The sequence below is a fragment of the Mandrillus leucophaeus genome, unplaced genomic scaffold (genome assembly GCF_000951045.1).
Source record: "Mandrillus leucophaeus isolate KB7577 unplaced genomic scaffold, Mleu.le_1.0 Scaffold314, whole genome shotgun sequence".
In the NCBI taxonomy this organism is placed as follows: domain Eukaryota; kingdom Metazoa; phylum Chordata; class Mammalia; order Primates; family Cercopithecidae; genus Mandrillus; species Mandrillus leucophaeus.
This window is the reverse complement of record NW_012103299.1, coordinates 1,323,404-1,345,716: the sequence shown is the minus strand read 5'-3', so window position 1 is coordinate 1,345,716 and position 22,313 is coordinate 1,323,404. Positions and strand designations below refer to the sequence as shown.

The 22,313-nt window shown below is 50.0% G+C and overlaps 1 protein-coding gene across 1 annotated transcript in view; it reads left to right on the top strand.

Moving 5' to 3' along the window:
• Positions 1-22,313, top strand: part of NEURL1B (neuralized E3 ubiquitin protein ligase 1B) — a 48,959-nt gene that overhangs the window by 18,531 nt on the left and 8,115 nt on the right. The window contains exon 4 of the mRNA XM_011987722.1: positions 8,899-9,444. Within this exon, the coding sequence (XP_011843112.1) occupies positions 8,899-9,444 (546 nt within the window). The remainder of the gene's footprint in view (positions 1-8,898; positions 9,445-22,313) is intronic.

The following is a 22,313-nucleotide window of genomic DNA, read 5'->3' as shown; positions in this document are numbered from 1 at the left end:
GGGTTTCACCATGTTGGCCAGGCTGGTCTCGAACTCCTGACCTCAGGTGATCTGTTCACCTCGGCCTCCCAAAGTGCTAAGATTACAGGCATGAGCCTCCGTACCCAGCCTGGTTATGTTTTTTTCTAGCCCACTTTTAAACCCATCAATGGAAAATGGAACTTTGTTGGCAAAGGTGACTGATATCTTGGCCCCTCTGGATATGGCAGGAAGCCTTGCTAACTACCAGCCTTGCCTTTTCTTCTCTCTAGAGCACAGCCTGCCCCCCTCACCCCAACACACATGAGCGCCATGTTGCTTCCTACTGCCAACAATGCTGGTTTACATTTTGGACTTGGGCAAATGTCATTTGAACCAGAGATTTCTCACTCAAGATCTATAGTCCAAGGACACATGTTGTGAAGGTCCAGGTCCAGGAAGCCCCTGAAGTTGAATATCAGATTGTGCATGGTGTCTGGGTGTGTTTCTGGGGGGAAAGCCTCTATAGATTTTATTGCTTCTAACAAGATCCATGAACCATTCCCCACACCCCGCCAACACAAAGGTTATGGCAGTTGCCTTGAAGAAGGGGTGGGGTGGAAGAAAGCGCATGAGCCTGCTCCTCTCAGACCCTCAGTTTCCTCATCTGGGAAATCAAGGTGGTAAAGCTCACTCTGGAGAGTTTTTCTAAAGATTAAACCCAATCAACCAAGACATGTACCCAGTACATAGCAGAGGCTCAGTGAAACTCCAGTGTAATCCTCACGTTCAAAGGAAGAGGCAGAATAGACCATTCTTCCATTTGGCAATTCCCTTTCCTGATGGAGAGGAATCTGCCGAAAACCTCAGCCAGCATGCCAGCTGCGGAACGCCGGCAGGCTGGAAGCCGGCGTCTCGGGGCCAGAGTATCGGGAGCTGTTGCTTCCTGCCATCCTCCTGACGGTGACTGCCATTTCCTTGGGCTCTTTTTAGATCAAAGGAAGGGCTAGGCTGGGGAGATGAGTGAGGATCATTCAGGGGGTGGCACAAGGCGCATTTAGGACACCTGCTGGGATGGCTTAAAAATAGGCCTCTGTCCTTGGACACCAAGTGGAAGCGACCGCAGGGTTTTCAAGAGGCCTCTGCTGGCCAAGGTTATGAGCCCTCCACGGGAGAAATGTTTCCGAACGTGTTTTCCCAGCTGCCACAGGTAGGCATCTCTGACCCAGGAACAAACCTTTCCTAGTCAAAGGAACTAAATAAGGTGGTTAGAGGAGGAGATCAAGCGTTTAATGAGCACCTACTACATGCCACACACTGTGTGTCTGATGGGTTTGCTCTGCGCCATCCTCACAACCACCTTGCAGTGTAGAGATGACTTTTCCTACTTTTCTAGGTTGTTGGGGGCTGGGGGGGAAAGAGAAGTTAAGTATGGACCTCAAGATCACACAGCTAATAAATAAGCAAAACCAGAATTTAAACCCAAGTCTGACTCCAAGCCTGTGCTCTTTTTCACCACCTCTCAAACTGTGATGTAGAAATAAAAAGCAAGAAAGAGATGGAGGTGAGAGGGCAGGGCTTACCCAGCGGTTGGACGTGTTATTTCCCATGGGGAAGGGAAGGGAATGTTGTTTATTCAACATCTACTATGTGCCAGGACTTCTGCTGGGATTTTTCTATGCTCTCATTGCCCCTGCCAGCAGCCTGAGACAGGGGTCTAAGGTCACCTGCCATTTACAGATGACAAAACTGCAGCTCTGGGAGGTACAGTGACTTGCTCAAGGCTTTCAGACAAATCAGTAGCAAAGCACAGGCTTTCATCCAGAGCCCATGAAGGAAACGTCACAGCCACTCAGGTAGCAGTTCTTATGTTGACCTGCCTTCCAGAAAGACTTGCAAGGCTGGGCAGTGGTGACCCTCACAGCCAGAGCAGAGTTCCCCCTCCCTAACCACAGGCAGACACTCATCACCCACCCTCCAAATCTCTGCCATGCATTTCGTGTCCGGGCACTGTTTCCTTGACTAACTCCTGGAAAGACGCTGCCCTCTAGACTTGGCGGGGCTGGAGCAGCCTGTGATTAACCATGGAGGTTGGGCTGGGCATGGTGGCTCATGCCTGTAATCCCAGCACTTTGGGAAGCTGAGGTGGGTGGATTGCTTGAGCCCAGGAGTTCAAGACCAGCCCCAGCAACCCTGACTCCACAAAAAAAAAAAATAATAATAATTAGCCAGGTGTGGTGGCACACACCTGTAGTCCTAGCTACTTGGGAGGCTGAGGTGGGAGAATCACTTGAGCCCAGGAGTTTGAGGCTGCAGTGAGCTGTGATCATGCCACTGTACTCAGCCTGGGAGACAGAGCAAGACCCTGACTCAAGAAAACATTTAAAAAGCCATGGGATTGACCAGGCGCGGTGGTTCACGCCTATAATCCCAGCACTTCAGGAGGCTAAGGCGGGTGGATCACAAGGTCAGGAGTTCAAAACCAGCCTGGCCAATATGGTGAAACCCTGTCTCTACTAAAAATACACAAATTAGCCAGGTGTGGTGGCGGGCACCTGTAGTCCCAGCTACTCAGGAGGCTGAGGCAGGAGAATCGCTTGAACCCAGGAGGCGGATGTTGCAGTGAGCCGAGATCACGCCACTGCACTCCAGCCTGGGTGACAGAGCAAGACTCCATTCCAAAAAAACAAAAACAAAAAAGTCATGGGATTTGGGCCAGGGCTGTCCCTTCTCCCTTCTATGAACCAGAAGGGCAACTGCAACGGTCTCCACTGAGTTCCCACCTCCCAGAAATCGCACCTCCCCGACTTCTTCTTGGAGTCCCTGGACTCAATTCTTGGCCACAAGTGGGGGGCGCGGCTCATTGGCCGGGGGCCAGCACCCACCCAAGGCCAGCAGGGCCTCGGTCTTTCATGCGAGGGTGGCCAGTGGGATTTAGTCGCTGGTGTGGTTTGGGGGCCTCTTCCTGGCAGATGAGGTTTTATTATTATTATTATTATTATTATTATCATTATTTTACCAGCGACAGGGTGTCTGTTTGAGTCTAGTCCTGGTGCCAGAGCTAAGAATCTGCACCCACAGACTTGGCCATTTGGGGGAACAGCTGTAGTGACTGCCAGGAGGCGAACGGTGGGGGACATTTGGCCCTCGATGGACTATTCCACAGCCTTGAAACAAGCAGAGAAGGCCTGGGAGCGATGCGGGGAAATGCTTTTGCTGTAATGTTGAGTTAGAAAAGAAAAAGCAGGATACAAAATTGGCTGTGCATTCTGATGGTAAGAAAGTCAGGAAACTACTTACATTACTGAGTACTTCAGTGGTACTTATGGAAAAAAGTTAGGATGGGGAAAAGCACGGGCTGGGGATCAGACAGGCTGGGTCACATCTCAGTGCTGCCGCCTTGCAGCTGCGGGGAAATGTCTTTGCTGCCTGGAGCCTTGTTTTCTGCTGGATAAATGGAGACCCCAATCCTGTAGGTGAAGGTTTGTTTTAAGAATTAGCTGATATCATGTGTCAAAAAAAAATCCAGCACAGCCATGGTACATGGTGAGGGCATAGCCCACGGTTCTCATGTGAGATCGATCAGGACTGGGACAATGCAAAATGCAGAGACAGGGTGCAAAAGTGGGGCGAGGTAGCAGGTGGTGGGGTAGATCTTTCTCCTCTTTTCTGAACTTTCTATGATGTGGCTGTTGTGTTTGTTTTAGCAATTTCAATGAGAAAGTTCAGGTTTGCCATTGACATCTCCAAACTAGGATGATCCATAGGGCCCCTGGAGTCCAACCTCCACATTTTTCTGTTTCTTATAGGAACCGCTTTCCCTGAACCCAGCTAAAAGCAGATGCTGGTGTACTATTTGAGATTGCTTGTTGTTTTTCTTTTATTTTAAGCATCTTCAATTTGTGTAAATAACACATCCTCTTAGAAACTTTTTAACTCTAGTTTTCTTTATCTCACGTCAGAGCTCTGGTCTCGGGGGGCGGCGGTGGGGGGCTGGAAATAAGAGTGTTTATCTCTTATTCCCTGAAGGAAGTCAGATCATATAATCAAGATTAAACAAATATGTAAACTTCGCTGGTTTCTTGGCCGCATTTTATCCTAACATATAGTTGGTTTTGCAGGAAACTTCCCCTATAGTAACAAGGCAGTACTTCTCTCCACCCCAGTATTCATTTAAATTGCAGGCCGCTCTTAAAGAACATCTCTTGGGATTCCCAAGCCCTTCTGTAAAGAAACTCTCCGACGGAGAGATGAGGTCAGAAAACAACAGTGAAGGGGAGGGGAGATAAAAATCATCAAATAAGGCTGGCCATGGCCACTGGTGCTCAGAAGGGCTTTTGATCTGTGGTCATATTTAATGTTTCCTGGAGGATTTGGCAGCTGGAGGGGGCCTTGGCCTGCTGGGCACTGGGCGAAGCTGCACCAGGAGCTGAGTGCCTTGTACAAGGCCACCGTGAGCATGGACAGCACAGGCCTCTGCTGTCCCTGAGCTACCTCCGCCGATGGTCTACACCCGGTGCTGCTTCTCCTGCTCATTTGGGATTTGTCCCTTCCTCTTAACCTCGTGGTTCTAGAGATGGCCCATAGCCTGACTCTGTCCACCCTCCTTGCTGCCCTGGAGGCCCCTCCCTGACAGGCAGTGTGGGTGTGGCCGTGGCCCTGCTTTGCCAAAAGCCCTGGAGTAGCTCCCTCTTGCCCGTGCAGTGCAGTCTGAGTCTCTTGGGCTGGCATTTAGGGCCTTCCCATCTGGTTCCTGTGATGTCTGCAGCACCCTCGCCCTCACCTCTGCAAGGCAGTGACTGCCCAACCTGGCACACCCTCTGCCACACCTACCATATCACTTTACCCTCCCTCCAAATTCCAGCCTCTCCCTGCTTCTGCCCCTACCGTTCCCCTTGGCTCCCTCTCCTCCCTCGAGACCTGGCTCAATGGGCATCCCACTATTCCCAGCCCCTAGCTGAGTCCAGGGCCTCCTGCAGGTCCCTAGTCCCCCCAGTGCCATCGCCTGAGATGGTCTTTATCATGCCTGTTGTCATTGGGCATTCAGCTGTGTGTCTGCTTGACCTGGAGAGACTCAGATCTCCACGAAGGCAGGATGTGTGTGATCTGCAGGAAGGAGTACTGGATGAAGAAATGAATGAGCAGTGGAATGAACATTTTGTCTGCTACCTGTGCCAGTCCAGTGCCTGGCAATTCTGCCCAGGGATGAAGGAAGTCAATAGGCAGCCTCTAGTCTCCCTCTCCTGCCTTAGGGGTCTATGGCCCAGCCCTTCTGTCAGTCTTGTGTTGGTTTCTAAAAGGCAGAGAGACTATGGTAAAATGGTAAAAAACAAACAAACAACAACGACAACAAACAGAGCTGGGATCACACACACCTGGCTTCAATCCCTGGTTTCATCTCTGCCCTTAACTAAACCAGCTGTGTGACTTTAGGCAAGTGACTCGACCTCTCTGAAACTCCATTTGTTCATCCATGCTGGGGATGGATAACAGTAGTCCTTACTACATAGAGACACTACTAGGATTAAATGATGAAATGCATGACACATGACCAGCCCAGAGGAAGTGTCTGAATGCGCCGTGATTCTATCAGTCAGGACATTGTTGGTTGCTAGTATCAGAAACCCAGCTCAACCTGGCTTAGAGCAGAAGAGGGCGCCCCTAGCCAAAAAGTCTGCCATCATCTGATTGGTTACCCTAGTCTCTAGAGTTGGAGTGAGGTCAATCCACTAGCTGGCGGAAAGCAAGATCTCCCAAGGAAAACTGGAGCATAGTAGCCAGAAAAAGAGGGATGGATACTGGGCAGGCAGAAACAGCAGCTGCCCCCACGACTAACTGTGGTGGGAGGTGTAGAAAGGCGGAGGCCTTCACCACAGCCCAACGCTGAGGGAGGTGGTGCTCAGCCACCCCTCCCGGGTCTTACCCTTCTTGCATGAAAATGACCTCCATATTCTGCCTCCCTGCATCAGGGGTGGCCTGGCCAGAAGAGCCCAAGAAAGGGCTTTCTCCCCTGACCCTGACTGACCTTGAGCTTGGGCAGACCCCTCTCCCTCTGATGGCCCATTTTCCCATCTGTAAAATGGGCTTGTTGGAGAAGACGATCCCTGAGGTCTGCTCAAGCTCTCACTGTAACACAGGCAGCAACTGGTGTTTATCAAGCCTGGTGTGTGCTGAGCCCAGAGAAACCAAAGATGGCATGGACAAGCCCCTGCCCTCCGGGATCTACTACTGGTATCTCCCTACCCTGTCCTTACCACCATTCTGCTTCCCATTCAAGTGTCTGTTATAGAACCAAAAGGTCAGCTGGGTGCGGTGGCTCTCGCCTGTAATCCCAGCACTTTGGGAGGCCGAGGTGGGTGGGTCTCTTGAGGTCAGGAGTTCAAGACCAGCCTGGGCAACATGGCGAAACCCTGTCTCTACTAAAAAAAAAAATTAAAAATAAAATAAAAATTAGCCGAGCATGGTGGTGCACACCTGTAATCCCAGCTACTCAAGAAGCTGAGGCAGAAGAAGTGCTTAAACCCAAGAGGTGGAGGTTGCAGTGAGCTGAGATCATGCCATTGCACTCCAGCCTGGACAACAGAGAAAAATTCCATTTCAAAAAAAAAAAAGAACCAAAAGGCCTTTTTCAATTTGTTTTATCTATTGAATATAGTTGAAATGTCCAAAGCAAGTAGACTGAATGTTTTCTATTTTCCTATATAAAAATGAATGAAAACCTTCAAAGCTGTACTACCTTCAAGACATATCCAGAATCTAACCCCTTCCCACCAGCTTTACTGGTACCCACCCCCGATAGGAGCCATCATGATCTCTGCCATGGAATAATCCAGGAGCTTTGCTGGCCTGAGCATCCTTGCCCCCGCCTCCCAGCAGTCCCCTCTGCACACCGTGGCCTGGGCACTCCTATCATGTCTCTCCTCTAAACCTTCAGTAAGGTCTCATCGCATTCAAAGTAAAATGGTTAAAGAAAAATCAAACAACAGGCTCTCCCCACTCCCCACCCCAGCTCTGATCTCATTTCTACCCGCTTCCCTCCTTGCTCCCACCATTCTGGCTACACTGGCTTCCTTGTCATTTCTCAGCCACACCTCAGGGCCTTTGCACTTGCTGTACCTCCTACCTGGAATGATCTTCCCCCAACCACCCTCCCAGCTCATTTGCTTCCCTCCTTCAGGCTTCGGCTCCAAAGTCACTCATCAGGGAGGCCCTTCCGCAAAGTCCTAAGAAAACACCTCTCTCTGCCCTGCCTCGTTGACTGAGTTTTACTCTGTAATGCTTCCCACCAGGGAGAGTATGTTTTTTATCGTCTGATTTTGCCCACTGGAATGTCAGCTCCATCAGAGCAACAACCTTGTCTGTCTTGGTGATTGCTGTATTCCCAGTGCCTGGCATGGTGCCTGGTGCATACTACGCACTCGCTTCATATGTGTTAAGTGAATGAATGACTGAAGCCCCTTATGTTCCTTTCTAATGTGGAACCTTGGCTTTTTTATTCCTTATATTTTGTCTTCTGTGGGCCAGCAGCTTCTGTTTGGAGAGCGGCCTCCCAGCTTCCAGGCATGATTTCCTCTCCCCGTGACTGGGCCTTCCTTCTTCCAGGGCCTGGGGAGGGGCTCCATGTCTTGTTTGCCTCGTCATTGCCTCTCCCTCTTCATTTTCCCCTGCCCTAGCTCCCATCAGGCTCAGCACTCATCGAACCACCCCGCCCCCGCCTGCACTCTGTGGTGCGCCCAGAGCACAGTGCACCCCGTGGCTGGGCGTGGGAGGAGTGGTCTTTCATTCCTGGGGTCGCCATTCTTCTCATTGTGTGCCTTGGGCGGCCTGTGGTTTGTGAGAATTTGCCATGTAAATTGTAGTCAGCTGCTGGGTGAAGAGCAGCAGAGATTCATGTAGTAATCACCCGCCCTGCCACCCCCCAGGATCCCAGAGCCCCCCAGGAACCGCCCCTAGGATGGGAGGAGGAAAGGTAGGGAGAGAGGAAGCATCCCACTTGACATTGAGCCACCTGGCTTTGTGACCAGGTCCTTTGAAAGACCACCCCGGGATTCCCCAGGTCCTTCAAAGCAGAATGTCTTTAGAAATGAACCCCAAAGGTGTCCGTTCCGGAAAAGCCAACGTTGCTCATAAGCAATGCCTTCATTTTCTGTGGCTGAGGGGAGGGGAAGTCCCTGAATCCTGGCTTGGATGTGCTTTGGAACCTCAGTAATATATATCATCAGTAATAATATCATGATTAATGACTTCTGTTACACACACACACTGTGCCAGGTAGTACTCCAGGGACTTCATCCACATTCTCTTTCAGCAGCTGTGTGAGTGGAGTCATGTCCCCGTTTTCCAGGCAAAAAGACAAGCTAGAGAAGTGACAGCTCTGCCCCATACCTCCCACCTAGGAAGTGCCAGAGCTGGGAATCAGGCTGCCATGGCCGTTTCTATTGACTGACCTGTCTTAGCTTTTGAATAAAAGCAGGGGAGGTATTTGGATGCTCTGCACAGAGAAAAGCAGCCAAATATCTCCACTACTAACCCCAAGAATCCAGGACTTTTGGAGGCGCTCTGTGGCCCAGAGGTGGCTCCGGGAGGTCCTTGTAGATTTGGAGGAATTTGATGGGGATGGAGAAGTGATTTGGCCCCTGGCTGGCTGTCGTGACAAGCTCTTGGTGTTGGCCCCTCTGACAGTGAAACAGCTCTAGTGCTTCACCACACACGCACTAAACCTTGGTTTGCTTATCTGTGGAATGGGTATGGTGACTGCTGTGGCAAAGAGATTAGGGCCGGTTAGGGCCGGTCGCCGTTTGGTGTAGCCTGGAACCTTCTCATCAATAACCAGTCCAATTAAGATGGAATTTCAAATGAAAATGACTGTTAAATAAAGACCAATCGGGGCCCGCAGGAGTTCGAAGGAGGCCTAACCGTGCTGCCTGTCTCTTTCCGCAGACCCGAGCCCACCGGCGCGCCTCCTGGCCACCCGGCCGTGCTGTGGCCCCGGTCCCGAGCGGCGCCCGGTCCTGGGCGAGGCGCCGCGCTTCCACGCGCAGGCTAAAGGCAAGAACGTGCGGCTGGACGGCCACTCGCGCCGGGCCACGCGGCGCAACAGCTTCTGCAACGGCGTCACGTTCACGCAGAGGCCCATCCGGCTGTACGAGCAGGTGCGGCTGCGCCTGGTGGCCGTGCGCCCGGGCTGGAGCGGCGCGCTGCGCTTCGGCTTCACTGCGCACGATCCGTCGCTCATGAGCGCCCAGGACATCCCCAAGTACGCCTGCCCCGACCTGGTCACGCGGCCCGGCTACTGGGCCAAGGCACTGCCCGAGAACCTGGCGCTGCGCGACACGGTGCTGGCCTACTGGGCGGACCGCCACGGCCGCGTGTTCTACAGCGTGAACGACGGCGAGCCGGTGCTCTTCCACTGCGGCGTGGCCGTGGGCGGCCCGCTCTGGGCGCTCATTGACGTCTACGGCATCACCGACGAGGTGCAGCTTCTGGGTAGGTCGCGGGCGCGGCGCCCCCTGGGGACCTGGCAGCGGTACCCTTGCGCGTGGGTGTGTGTTTCATTAGTAGCCACCGTCACTTACGGAGGGCTCCTTTTGCCGGGCGTGGCACTAAGCGCTTTACGCCTTTTAACTCATTTATTTCTCACAACCTACCCTCCCGTTTTACAGATGCGAAAACTGAGGCATGAAGAGGTTAAATTATTTGTGCTGCAAAGCCAGGATTGGGACCCCCACGGCTTGAACCCATGCTCTGGCCCAGGTTCATTCACTAACTCATTCCTTCATTTCCTAGTTTATTTGTTCATTCATTCACTCACTCTTTCATTTACTCATTCGCACATGTATTCATTTGCTCGCTCCTTCGCGCATTCATTCACACACTTCCATTTGCTCATTTAGTCGTTCATTCACCCACTCAGCGTCAAACTTAGGCTCTGATCATAAACACTCGTGGAGTACCTCCACGGCACGTGCAGAGAGGAGTTAGGTGTGGCAAACCCTGGCCCACATTAAGGGGCTTGGGGTGCTGGGGAGGCTGACAGGTGTGAGCCCGATTCTCACGGAGGAGGCAGCCGCTAATGCCCAAATCCTGATGGTGAGAATTCATGGGAGTAGAAGTTTGCTGCCTGTATCTCAAGAGCTTTTTTAAAAAATTGTAAAATTCACGTAATAGAACAGCAACCATTTTTAAGTGTACAACTGAGTGGCATATAGTTGGCAACCATCACCTCTATCCAGCTCTAAAACATGTCATCACCCCAAAGGGAAACCCTACCCATTAAGCAGCCACTCCCTGTTGTCCCCTCGTTCCAGCCTGGGCAACCACTCATCTGCTTTCTGTTTGAGACCTTAGCGCTTAAACCTACAGATTGCACCGGAACCAGCCCAGCCTCGAACTCTTGGGGAGTAAAGGGAGAGCAGGTTTGTCAGGGAATCTGGACACAGCTCTTGGTGTGGCTTACATGCATTGCTGAAATGCATGGATCTAAAGGTTTGCAGATGTTGACAGACTGATACACCTGTCCATAACCCCAGAGTTGATCCTTCTGAGTCAAGCCTTCTCTTCTCCAGAGGTAGCCACTCTTCTGATTTTTCACCATAGGTTAGTTTTGCCTGTTTTTGAACTTCATGTGAATGGAATCACACAGTATTCACCCATTGGTATCTGGCTTCTTTATCTCAGCATCGTATTTTTCAGATTCATCCACACTGTTGCTGTAGCAGTAGTTTGTTCATTCTTATTGCTAAGTGTGCTAAGCAGTATCCCATGAGCTGGATGACCAGAGTTGGTATATCTGAATGTTTGAGCTATTTCTGGCTTTTCAGCTGCATCTTGTGGGAGAACCCTGGCCTGGGCTTCTTGCTCCTCTACCTCATCCCCTTCATTAGCCCACCATTAGGCAAGGAGGAAAGATTCATGCATCCAAGCTATGCCCCAACCCACAGAAGTAGGGAGACAGTAGAACATCTGAGTGGTCAAGAACAGGGTGTTGGATCACATAGACCTCTGTTCTGGAAGTGACTCTCCATTTGCCAGCTGTGTGGCCTTGGCCAGGTGACTGAACCTCTCTGTGCCTCAGTTTATTTTTTTTTTCATCTGCAAAATGGACTCATGATAGCACCCACGCCATGGGATTACTGATAAGGTTACATGAGATGATGTCTAAAAGGGATGCAGCACAGTTCCTGGCACAGAGAAGGCACTCAAGAAGTAACAGCTAAGAAATAAGAAGCTCTGCCCATTTGTAAGTGAGCCGGAGCATGTGTCCAAATTCCAGGCTTAGACCAGATTGTGAAGAACTACCCACCCTCCAAGCTGGAGCCTTACTTGGGCATTTTAACTGTGTCCCCTCATGCTCTTCTCCATGAAAGGCTTTGTTATTTCACCTCCAGGAGATACAGGTTTCTGAAACCTAGATTTCCCATCATCTTTTTTGGAGCTCTTTGTTCCTATCCAGCAGGGAAGCAATCCCACCTCATTCACCTGCTCATTCGCAGCCCATGTCTCTGAGTAACAGCCAAGAAATCACAGCCACTCCATAATCAGCTCAAGTGGATTCGGATTTTTTTTAAAAAATACAAATTGGAAGCAGCCTCTGATGACTTAATGAGGCTGCATAAATCTGTGAGGTGAACTCCCCCCCCACTCCATTTCCTTATTCAACAAACCCTTATTGAACTGCTACAACATTCTAGGAAGGGAGAGGTAGAGTCTGCTGGAACGTCAGTGTGACATGGCAGACGTGAGCCTCAGCTTCCCTTATCTACAGGTCATCCCTGAGCTGTGCTCATTGATGGAAAGTACCTGGCACAGGTGCCACAGGACAGTGATCACAGAATTATTCTGTTCTTTTTTTTTTTTTTTTCTCTCTGCGTCATATGATCTGCAGGAAACACAAACATAAAAGAGGAAAATGGGATTAGAAGGAATTTCATCCATGGGTGATAAGAGCATGGGTGAATTTTACTTATATCTCTGAGTCACCTTTTAAAAATACATATATATAAAGAGCTTGTATTGCTTTTACAGTCAGAAAGAGCAATAAGGTTTATTGTCCTTTCTGAAGGTTATATGAGATAACAGAGGGGAAGTTTCTGACACGTGATTGAGGCTCAATGAGTGTTTATTTTCTTCCCAGAGGAAAAGCAAGTTGTCATTGGTTACATCTGGGTAAAGGGATTATGAGTGACTTTTTTTTTCCAAGATAACAATGATTTATAATCAGGAAAAACGTTACAATAACATAAGAAGCTAAGCAGTCATGATTTTGTACGGTTTAAGTGCAGGAGACAAATACCCTGCTGTTTCCAGGACAGGATGAGGCACCATGAGAACATCAAAAATCCCACCCGCAATCTCCCAATACCTGGGAGGATTTGGCTTCCTGAAGGTGGTGTCCAAGGTACCCAATGGATACGTAAAGAGACAGCCAGTTTCTGTGCTGTCCTGAGCACTCTGAACTCCTTTCCATCGCAGGGAACAAGGGGCTGACATGGTTCCTTTAGAGCTTCCCAGTTGTAAATTCTAGAATTGAAAACCCCTGAGACCCCTTCATTCCTCCCTCACCACAATCAGGTCGCACCTGATAAAGCCTGAAAACCAACAAAAAAAAGTGGCATTTGGGTAAATAGGGTTGTCAAACTAAGCAAATACAAATATAGGACACCCAGTTACATTTGAATTTCAGATAAACAAGGAAAAAAAATTTTTTTGACACAGGGTTTCATTCTTGTCACTCAGGCTGGAGTGCAGTGGCATGAACACAGTTCACTGCAACCTCGACCTCCTGGGGCCAAAGAATCCTCTTGCCTCAGCCTCCCAAGTAGCCAGGACCACAGGCTCATGCCTGGCTAATTAGGAAAATTTTTTAGTACAAGCATATCCCATGCAATATTTGGGACGTACTTATGCAAAAAAAAAAAAGTGTTTATCAGACATTCAGATGTGGCTAGGCGCAGTGGCTCACGCCTGTAATCCCAGCACTTTGGGAGGCCGAGGCAGGTGGGTCACCTGAGGTCAGGAGTTCGAGACCAGCCTGGCCAACATGGTGAAACCCCGTCTCTACTAAAAATGCAAAAATTAGCCAGGCCTGGTGGCAGGCTCCTGTAATCCCAGCTACTTGGGAGGCTGAGGCAGAAGAATTGCTTGAACCTGGGAGGCGAGGTTGCAGTGAGCCGAGATGGCACCAATGCACTCCAGCCTGGGTGACAGAGCAAAACTCCATCTCAAAAAAATAAATTAAATAAAAACATGTAACTGAGCATCCTGCATTTCATCTGGCAATCCTTGTCTAAGAAGCATCCACCCCATCTGTGGGGCTGGGGTGTGTTTTATTTGCCCTCGATCTTGAGCCAAAGTCTCAGAAATAAAAAAGGGCTCGCAGGCCTCACATATTTTTTTTTGCCTGGTGGAACTGTGGGCCCAACCCAGTATCCTCCTGCATGGAGTCCAGCTGCAGCAGAGAGTGCTGCATTTATGGGCCAGACCCTGGGGTGCCCTTTCTAGATAAAGAATCCAGAGTTCCGAGAAGGAAAGTGACGAGCCTAGAACCACCAAGACGGTCAGTGGCAGAGCCAGGACTGGAAGACTGCTGCAGCAGTATTTAGTTCGCATTGTGCTTACCTGGGGAGCTCTGACAATCTCATTTCCCAGGCTGCACCCAGACCAATTAAATCAGAACCTCTGGGGGTGGCACCCAGGAGTTAGGATTTCTTAAGGGCCCCCAGGTGCTGCCACGGTTGTGCTCATGATCCCTTTTGCATCCCCTTTGCGTAGGTGTATATTCTCCCTTCCTTCCTCCCTCCTTGCTTGGGAACCTTGGGTGTCAAGTTCTTCGGACTCCTCTGTCCAGGGGCCATGTAGACCCTGTCTCTTGCTTTAACTTTTTTGCTTCATCCTCAATCCCCACTCCTTTTCATGCCTTCTCCTGACCAGATAGGCATCACTCTGATTCATAATCCCATGAATGTATCTTTTGGAGTCTCGCTCTGTTGCCCAGGCTGGAGAGCAATGGTGCGATCTTGGCTCACTGCAACCTCTGCCTCCTGGGTTCAAGCTATTCTTCTGCCTCAGCCTCCCGAGTAGCTGGGATTATAGGCATCTGCCACCACGCCCGGCTAATTTTTGTATTTTTAGTAGAGACGGGGTTTCTACTGGGTACCTGTTGGTCAGGTTGGTCTCCAACTCCTGACCTCAGGTGATCCGCCTGCCTCGGCCTCCAAAAGTGCTGGGATTACAGGCATGAGCCACCGCGCCCGGCCAAATGTATCTTTTAAAAATAGATAGATTTGTTTTATATGCATATATGGATGGTATTGTGCTAAGGATCTTATTCTGTTTTTCTTTTTCCACTCACCCTTTTTTGGGATGTATCTGTACTGTTGTATGCCTATCTGGTTCCTTTCTCCCTTGTGGCCCCTGCCCATTGATGGACACCTGGGTTACTACCAGTGCCCCAAGCCACACACGCAGATAGTACTGTCGGGCGCATTGTCTCAGAGGGCTGCTGTATGCTTGTTTAATGTTCTCTGGGGTACAGATCAGGAGGGGCTTGTGGGTCCTGGAGTGAGTGGGTCCATCCTGAGAGGCTTAGATTTTTTGAGATGCTCCTCAGGGCCAAAGAGAAGGGACTGGGCACAGGAAAATTACTTTTCGCTGAATTTAGCAGTTCCTGGAGCCAGGAACGGAAGCTTCTGCCGGGCCATGCACTCCTTTCCCTCTCCTCTCCCTGGCTCCAGGAAGCATTTATTAGAGGTGGAGTATCCCTTATCAGAAATGCTTATGATCAGAAGCATTTCAGATTTTAGACGTGTTTGCATTTTGAAATATTTGTATTATAGTTAACATTTCAGCATCACTAATCTGATATCTGAAAATCACTGTTGATCATTCTAGATTAGTGTTTTTTCATGTTTTGTGCTCCAAAACTTCAGAGGTTGTAGCATTTCACATTTCAGATTTTCAGATCAGGGATACTCAACTTATGTCTCTTTTCTGTGGAAGCCCTTTCTGGAGGTCCTTGAGTTCAGGCCCCGTGCTTTTTTGAGGCAGCCCTGCCCCTCTTCCTAGGCAGCTCCAGGGTGGTCAGTGTCAGCCCTGCCGTCCTTCCTCTGCCCAGTGGTGGAAAGCTGGTCAGATTGAACAAGCAATGCCAGTCAAGGGTCGTGGCATATCAGACCATATTGTCAGAAATCTTTGGTTGCAGGGGACAGAAACTCATTTCAGTCTCACTTAAGGAAAAAAAAGAAAAAAGAAAAAGAAAGCATGTGGCCGAAAATTCCTGGGAATGGTTGCCTTTAAGCCTGGTTCAATGCAGGGACCCAAAGAACAGCACCTGGCATACTTGTCTGTCTTCATTTCTCATTTTGCTGTCTTCTCTGGTGGCCTCATCCTCAGCCGGACTGTCCCTTTGGGGTGGAGGAAAGGCCACCAGCATTTCCAGTCTTGCGTCCCACGAGCTTAACAAATCCAACAGAAGAGCTGCTTTCCTAGAAGGTGTGCCCATTGTCTCTAGATGTAGCCTCATGGATCCGGCCTGAGTCACACGCCTATCTCTCAACCCATCTCCATGGCCAGGGGGATGAGATGAAGTGATTGGCCAGGTGAAGGCCCCCCTCCCAACTCCTGAGGCAATGGGAGCTGGGGGTGGGGCAGTTCCCTCCAAAGAAAAGCTGGGTGCTGTTACCAGAAGAAAGGGAGTGGATGCCAGGCAGCCAGAAGCAACAGCCCTGCATGGGCCTTGGAAAGGAGTCATTTGCCCAGCTTGGAAGCACTGAGATCCCTTGTTAAAGATAGTTACTAGGCACTTACTCTGTGCCAGGCACAATGCTGAGAGCTTGACGTGGGTCACGTCTTCTGTTCCTTACAAGAATCCTATGAGGCAGGAAACTCATTTGCAGACTCCACATGGATAGAGAACTTGACCAAGGTTACATAACTGTTGGTGGTCCTAAAGTCAGAGTTTGTTCATTATTGTTATAAACAAAGTGTTTGATAAAGACTTGAACTTATGGAGCTAAATGCAGGGTTCAGAGGTCTGGGTGCACCATTCCAGGCTGCAGGAGAGGACACTGAGGCCCAGAGAAGGGCAGGGACTTGCCCAAGGTCTCCCAGCTGGTCAGTGGCCATGGTGGGGGAGGGAGGTGTGGAGCCAGGAGCTGGCTCTGTGAGGGGCCTGTAAGCACACCTCAGGCCGGGAGGATCGCTGCTGTGCTGCTGGCTTTAGGCAGAGCCCCAGTGGGAGCCACACAGAGTCATTAGCTTTGCGGTTAGTGTTCTTTTTTTCCAAACAGACCAGGCCAGCACCCACCTCCTCACCCCAACATAAATCATTTGCATGGCAGGGTGTCCTGAAGGGTTGTCCTTTCCCAGTCTGGAGCGAGACTGCCACTGCATGGCCGCCAGCCTGTCCCCCCAAGGGCTTCTGAAGGCCTGTTCTGTGCAGGCACGGAGCTGAGCGCATCGTGATCCCTGTGTTCTGCCCTCTTTAATCTTCCCCACAGGCCACTGAGATGGGATGAGGGTCCCCACTTTGCAGGTGGGCAAACTGAGGTCACATCCAGAATTGGCCAGGGTCCAAACGAGGCCTGTGTCTGCAGTCCAGCCTTCTCTGGTTGGCAGAAGGGCATCTGGAAAAGCACGAGGTCAGTGGCCCACAGACCTGGGTCCTGCCTCAGCACACCAAGGCCAATGTTTGCCATCTTCTTTTCTAGAACCCCTCTCCCTTGGTGCCCACCCCATCAGCCTTCCCCCCGTGGCCATGGACAAGGAGCTCTGCTCCTGTCTCCTCCTGCCTGCTCATGGCCATGGTTCCTGTCATTTGTCCACTTCCTCTGCCTCCCCTGAATCATCCCCGTGAGCACACGGAAGAGCCCCAGTGGCGTCCATCTTTTTAAACACCCTCCGCCAGCCCCTCATCAGCCACAGTCCTGTCTCTCTGCCCTCCCTCCCTCAGAGCAGGTCTTTCTTAAGTGCTGGTTATGCCACCCTCTCCTTTTCCCTCTTAAGCTGTGCCCTGAGGCGTGCGTCCCCGCCCATCACTGACCTTCAGCCTGTCAGACCCGGAGCCTGCATCCTGGGCCTACTACCGGCCCCTCACTTTCAGCCCAGGTGACCTCTCCCGGCTGCTTGAATGTTGCTGCTTGTGGCTCCTGGGCCTTCCCGAGCCCCTGCCGTTCCTCCTGCTTTCCTGGCCACCCCTCGCCCTGCCTGTCCTCGCTATGTTGAAAGCCCCAGGGTTCTATCCTGGGCTCACTCTTTCCTTTTTACATTCTTAAATTGTGTAATACAATATGCATATTGGAAAGCATCTAAGAACAACTGTAGCATTCAACAGATTGTCATAAAGCCAGCCTGTTTCTATCTGCCCTCTTTCTCCAAGTCATCTGAGCCAATCACTGGACTTCACATCTAGGCTGTTGGCTCCCAAACCCATCTCCCTTGAACCCCAGGCCTCCCACTCCTATCCAGCCTCTCCTCCTGCATCCGAGGGGCATCCCACACTGAACATGCTCAGACACAACTCTTGAATCCCCCACCTCCTGCTTCTCAGCCAGCCCCATTGGCAATACGTAGCACCACCCACTTGGTTGGCCATTGGCAGTAAGTGGCAGCACCCACTTGGTTGGTTGGCCAGTAACCCAGGTGTCATTCTTGATTCCTCTTTTCCTTGCCTTGGATCCACTGTGTCAGTGAGTCCTGTCATTTCTGTCTTTAGTACCTGGCCCGAGTCAGTCCCGCAGAGACAGAGTGGTGATTGATGGATGGGTTCCTCTGTCTCCAGTTGTCCTTGCCTTCACTTTCATGTCTACACAAAGATGGTTTCTCTTGAGACATACATTCTGCTTTACTTCCAGCCCAGATATTGGACCTACGAGAGAAAGGGGAGGGGAGAAAAGGGAAGAGCTGGGTCCTGGAAGTGGCTCGGGAAAGTGGGAGGTCAGGGGCCTCCTTGTACCCAGCCTCCTTGCACCTGCCTGGAGATTGCTGCTGTGTGTTGGTGCTCAGTGGGTATTCATGGCAGGGAGGCGGGGACATTAGGCCCAGGGAGACTGAAACTCCGACTTTGGCCCGGTGCTAGCCAGCTCTCAGAGCTGAATGAGAACAGCAGCATTGGCAGGCAGTATTGCTAGCCAGGGGCCTTGCTCTGGACTCAAAGCCTGGGCTGGAATCCCATCTGTCACCCCCAGGCTAAGTGGCCTTCAGTAACTCACTCCACCTCTCAGAGCCTCAGTGTTCTCCCACTGTGAAATGTGCCCATTTTACAGAGCCGTATAGGATACTGGTGAGGACTGAAGGGGACAATCGGTGTATGGAGCTGCGTCTAGTAGATGCTTGAGAATATGGTTATGTGTGTACTTGTTTCAGCCACGGGTAGAAGCTGCGCAGTCTTGACATGCTTCCTCGGTGCCTCTTGATGTTGCTGGATTTCTGCCTGTAGCCGACTGGTTCTCTTTAGAAGAAATGCCCCTTTGAGCAATGGATTCTGAAGTGTCTGGCCTAGGCCGACGCTGTGCTGTCTTGGGCGTCTCTCAATCAGGGCCCATGCCCAAGAGGAACAAAGCTCCTTCCACAGAGAATAAGTGAGGCCATGCGACCTTTTCTGAGGGGCTGCCATGTGCCAGGTACCCAGCACAATGTCACATTCATTGTAACCCAGCCTTGTAGACACACCACGCTTCCGGCACCTCAGAGTCTTCACATGTGCTGTTCTCTGTGCCTGGAGAACCTGCCCGGCCACCACTCTCTTATCTCCAGGTCGCAGCCCGTTGATCAGTCAGGGAGGCCTTTTCTGGCCTGCTGAGTCCCCGTTTTTACACCCTCAGAGAATCCCGGTTCTGTCCCTCTCCAGCTCTGTGACCTCTTGGAGCCTCAGAGTTCCCCCACTGACACTTCCCCACATAGGACAGAGGCTCTTGGTGGCACCGGGCACAGTGTTCTGTAAGATAGCTTCATAGAGCCTCACTCTCCCGCTTGAAAGGGAGCTCCACGAGCACAGGAGCCACGCCTGTGTATTCACCTCTGTTCACCCAGCACACAGCAGCGCTGGGCCCACAATAAGTGCTCTATTACATTTTTATGATCATAATTAATGTTTTGAGCACTTAGTGCCATGCTCTGTATTACTCTTCATGAAAGTAATTTCCATAACATGGGGGTGTTTACCATTATCGCTCTATGTTATGCTGAGGGAGCTGAGGCTCTGGGAGGTGAAATGGCATACCTAAGGTCACATAGCCAGGAAGAGCCAAAGCCAGGACTTGAACTTAAGTCTGCTGGTCACCATAGGCCACGCTCTTAATAAGGATGCTGCACTGATGGGCTCTGGCGTGGAGCCGCTGGGGGACAGGAGGAGGAGTTAGGGGTGGGGGCAGAGGCAGAGTGTTAGCAGGAGCAGGGTAAGGCCAGCGCCTTTAGGAGCGGGCGACTGTGAGTGGGGCAGGGAGCCCGGGAAAAGTGCGTTGCACCGAGACTTCCAGAAACACGTACTGTCTAAAATGCTTTTTCAGAAAAACTGCCTGTTTTATTCTACCGTTATTTATACGCCTTTTTTCTGATTATAAGAATCAATTTACGTTCATTAGAGAAAACTAGAAAACTATAAGCAGCAAATTTCTACCCAGAGATAACCACTCACATTTTAATGTATTTCTGTATTTTTCCTATGAATCCTACGTACACATTTTCTACAAAAGTAGAATCAAACCATGTGTTCAGTTTTGAATCTTTTGTTCATTTAATGTTATAGGTATTTTCCCATATTAAATATTAATTGAAAACTCGATTTTTAAAAATTTTCTTCTGCTAAAAATTTGTAGCTGTATTAGTCTGTTCTCGCACTGCTATAAAGAACCACCTGAGACTGGATAATTTGTAAAGAAAAGAAGTTTAATTAGCTCATGGTTCCCCAGGCTGTACAGGAAGCATGGCTGGGGAGGCCTTAGGAAACTTAAAATCATGGCAGAAGACAAAGGGGAAGCAGGCATAGCTTACCTGGCCAGAGAGGGAGGAGGAGGGAGGAAGAGTGTGAAGTGGGAGGCGCTACACTTTTCAACCACCAGATCTTGTGAGAACTCACTGTCACAAGAACAGCAAGGGGAAAGTCCACCCCTGAGCCAATCACCTCCAACACTAGGGATTATAATTTGACATGAGATTTGGGCGGGGACACAAATCCAAACCACATCAGTAGCGTACAAGTTTATTGTAGGAAAACTAGATAATACAGAAATATCTAAAGAAAAGCCTTTCATAATCTCACCCCGAGATAATTACTATTAATATTTTATTATGTCTGTCTCCAGCACTTGATTTCCTATGCACATAAATAAAATGACACAGACAGACAGATGTAGACAAACGCACACATATATACGTTTTTAAAGAAACAAATTGAAACCCCACTTCTTCCCTCGAGCTATGGGAAGCACCCTCGCTAAGGCAAAGCATACACACTCAGATGCCCACAGAGCCCAAACAAGTAGCTGACACCTTTTGGTGAGACCTTGAAGAGGGCCACCTCAGGGGCATCAAGAGAGATCAAACCACCTCAACACAAGGGCAAGCTTTAGCCCATTGTGGCCAGGCCAGAATTCAGCTCCTACTGCCAGATTTACTGGTTTTCCAAGTGCTGTAAACCCAGTTTAAGTGAAAGGTGTCTGAGGGGGTGCATTTGGACCCACCGGGGCCTGGGTCATAGTTTGAAAAAGCATGTGCATTCTTATGATTTCATTTCATATTTGGAAAAGTAAAGAGGAAATATTTTTCAAGATACTATAGAATGATAACATTTAACAAAATCTTGGCTCAAAGTGGTCTGTTTAAAAAGTCTAAGAAACACTTATTTTCCTATTAAACAAAAATGTTATCACTAAAAAAATCCTTCAAAATATTTTAATGACTCTTTCCTGATGTTGTTATTTAGTATAGCAGTCTCTTCTAGACCTTATTCATTCATTCATCCAATAAACTATTAATAGTGAAGGCTATTTGCCAAGCCCTGAGAACATGGTGGTGACCAGACTGACACACACCCTGGCCTTGAGAGATTCATATTCCAGCTAGGGAGGCAGAAAATAAACAGGTAATCTACTAAAGTACGAACACCTGTATTACCCAAATGATTAAGCACTATTTTTGCTTTTTTACCTATGTCATATGAAGAACATTTTTTCAAATCACTAAAAATTACTTAAAAATGTTTTCATAACTCTAACTTTTAAAGAACTTTCCCTTTGGCCGGGCGTGGTGGCTCACGCCTATAATCCCAGCACTTTGGGAGGCCAAGGTGGGCAGATCACTTGCGGTCAGGAGTTCAAGACCAGCCTGGCCAACAGGGTGACACTCCGTCTCTACTAAAAATACAGAAATTAGCAGTGCGTGGTGGCAGGCACCTGTAATCCCATCTACTCGGGAGGCTGAGGCAGGAGAATCGCTTGAACCCAGGAGGCAGAGGCTGCAGTGAGTTGAGATCATGCCACTGCACTCCAGCCTGGGTGACAAGAGCGAAACTCTTGTTTCAAAAATAAAAAAAACTTTCCCTTCATTTTGTTTTACCAACTGAGTCAATCTCCTGTAGACTTTTTTTCTGTCAATGCTTAAATACCTGTCCAGGGCCAGGCACTGTGCTCTGTGCTGTGAACACAGCAGTGAGGACAGACCCAGGTCCTCGCTTCTTTCAGAGGCAGCATGTGTTGAAGAGGCCAGACTCTAGAGCCAGCCAGCCTGGGTTCAAGTCGTGGCTTTGCCACTTGGTAGCCGTGTGCCCTTGGTCATGTTCCCCAACCCCTCTGTGCCTCAGTTTCCCTGTGAGCTCAATGGCAGGGAACTGCACATGCCTCACAGGGTGGTTGTGTAAATTAAATGAGGTAGCGTGCGAAAGCTTAGAGGTGCCTGTTGCATAAGGCCACGAGCACAGGTTTGCTTTTTATTGGAGCTTACGTCCTAGCTGGGGAGATGGACAATAAACGATTTTTAGATGCCCTTTTAATAATCAAAGTATGGAAGCCTCGGAAAGAGGAAGAGAAGGGGAAAGGGTGGATAGAAAAGGAGGGATGGAAGAAGAGAAGGAGCCAGGTTAAAAAGGGCCTTATCTGCCCGTCCCAAAGGTAAGAGCATGTGAAGGAAACCGAGGATTGTGCTTAATGCAATTCTGTGCACCTGTGACTCCCTAAATAACACAGATGGGCAAAAGGAGAGTTGGAAGCCAGGGTGGGGTGGGGGCTGCTCGAGGCCCGGCTCAGTCGCGGAGGCCTGCAGGGAGCAGCGGTAGAGGAGCGGCTCGCGACCAGCCTCACGCGCCGCCTCTCCCCACCATGTCCCTCCCTTTGTCCGCACAGAGAGCGCCTTCGCCGACACGCTGA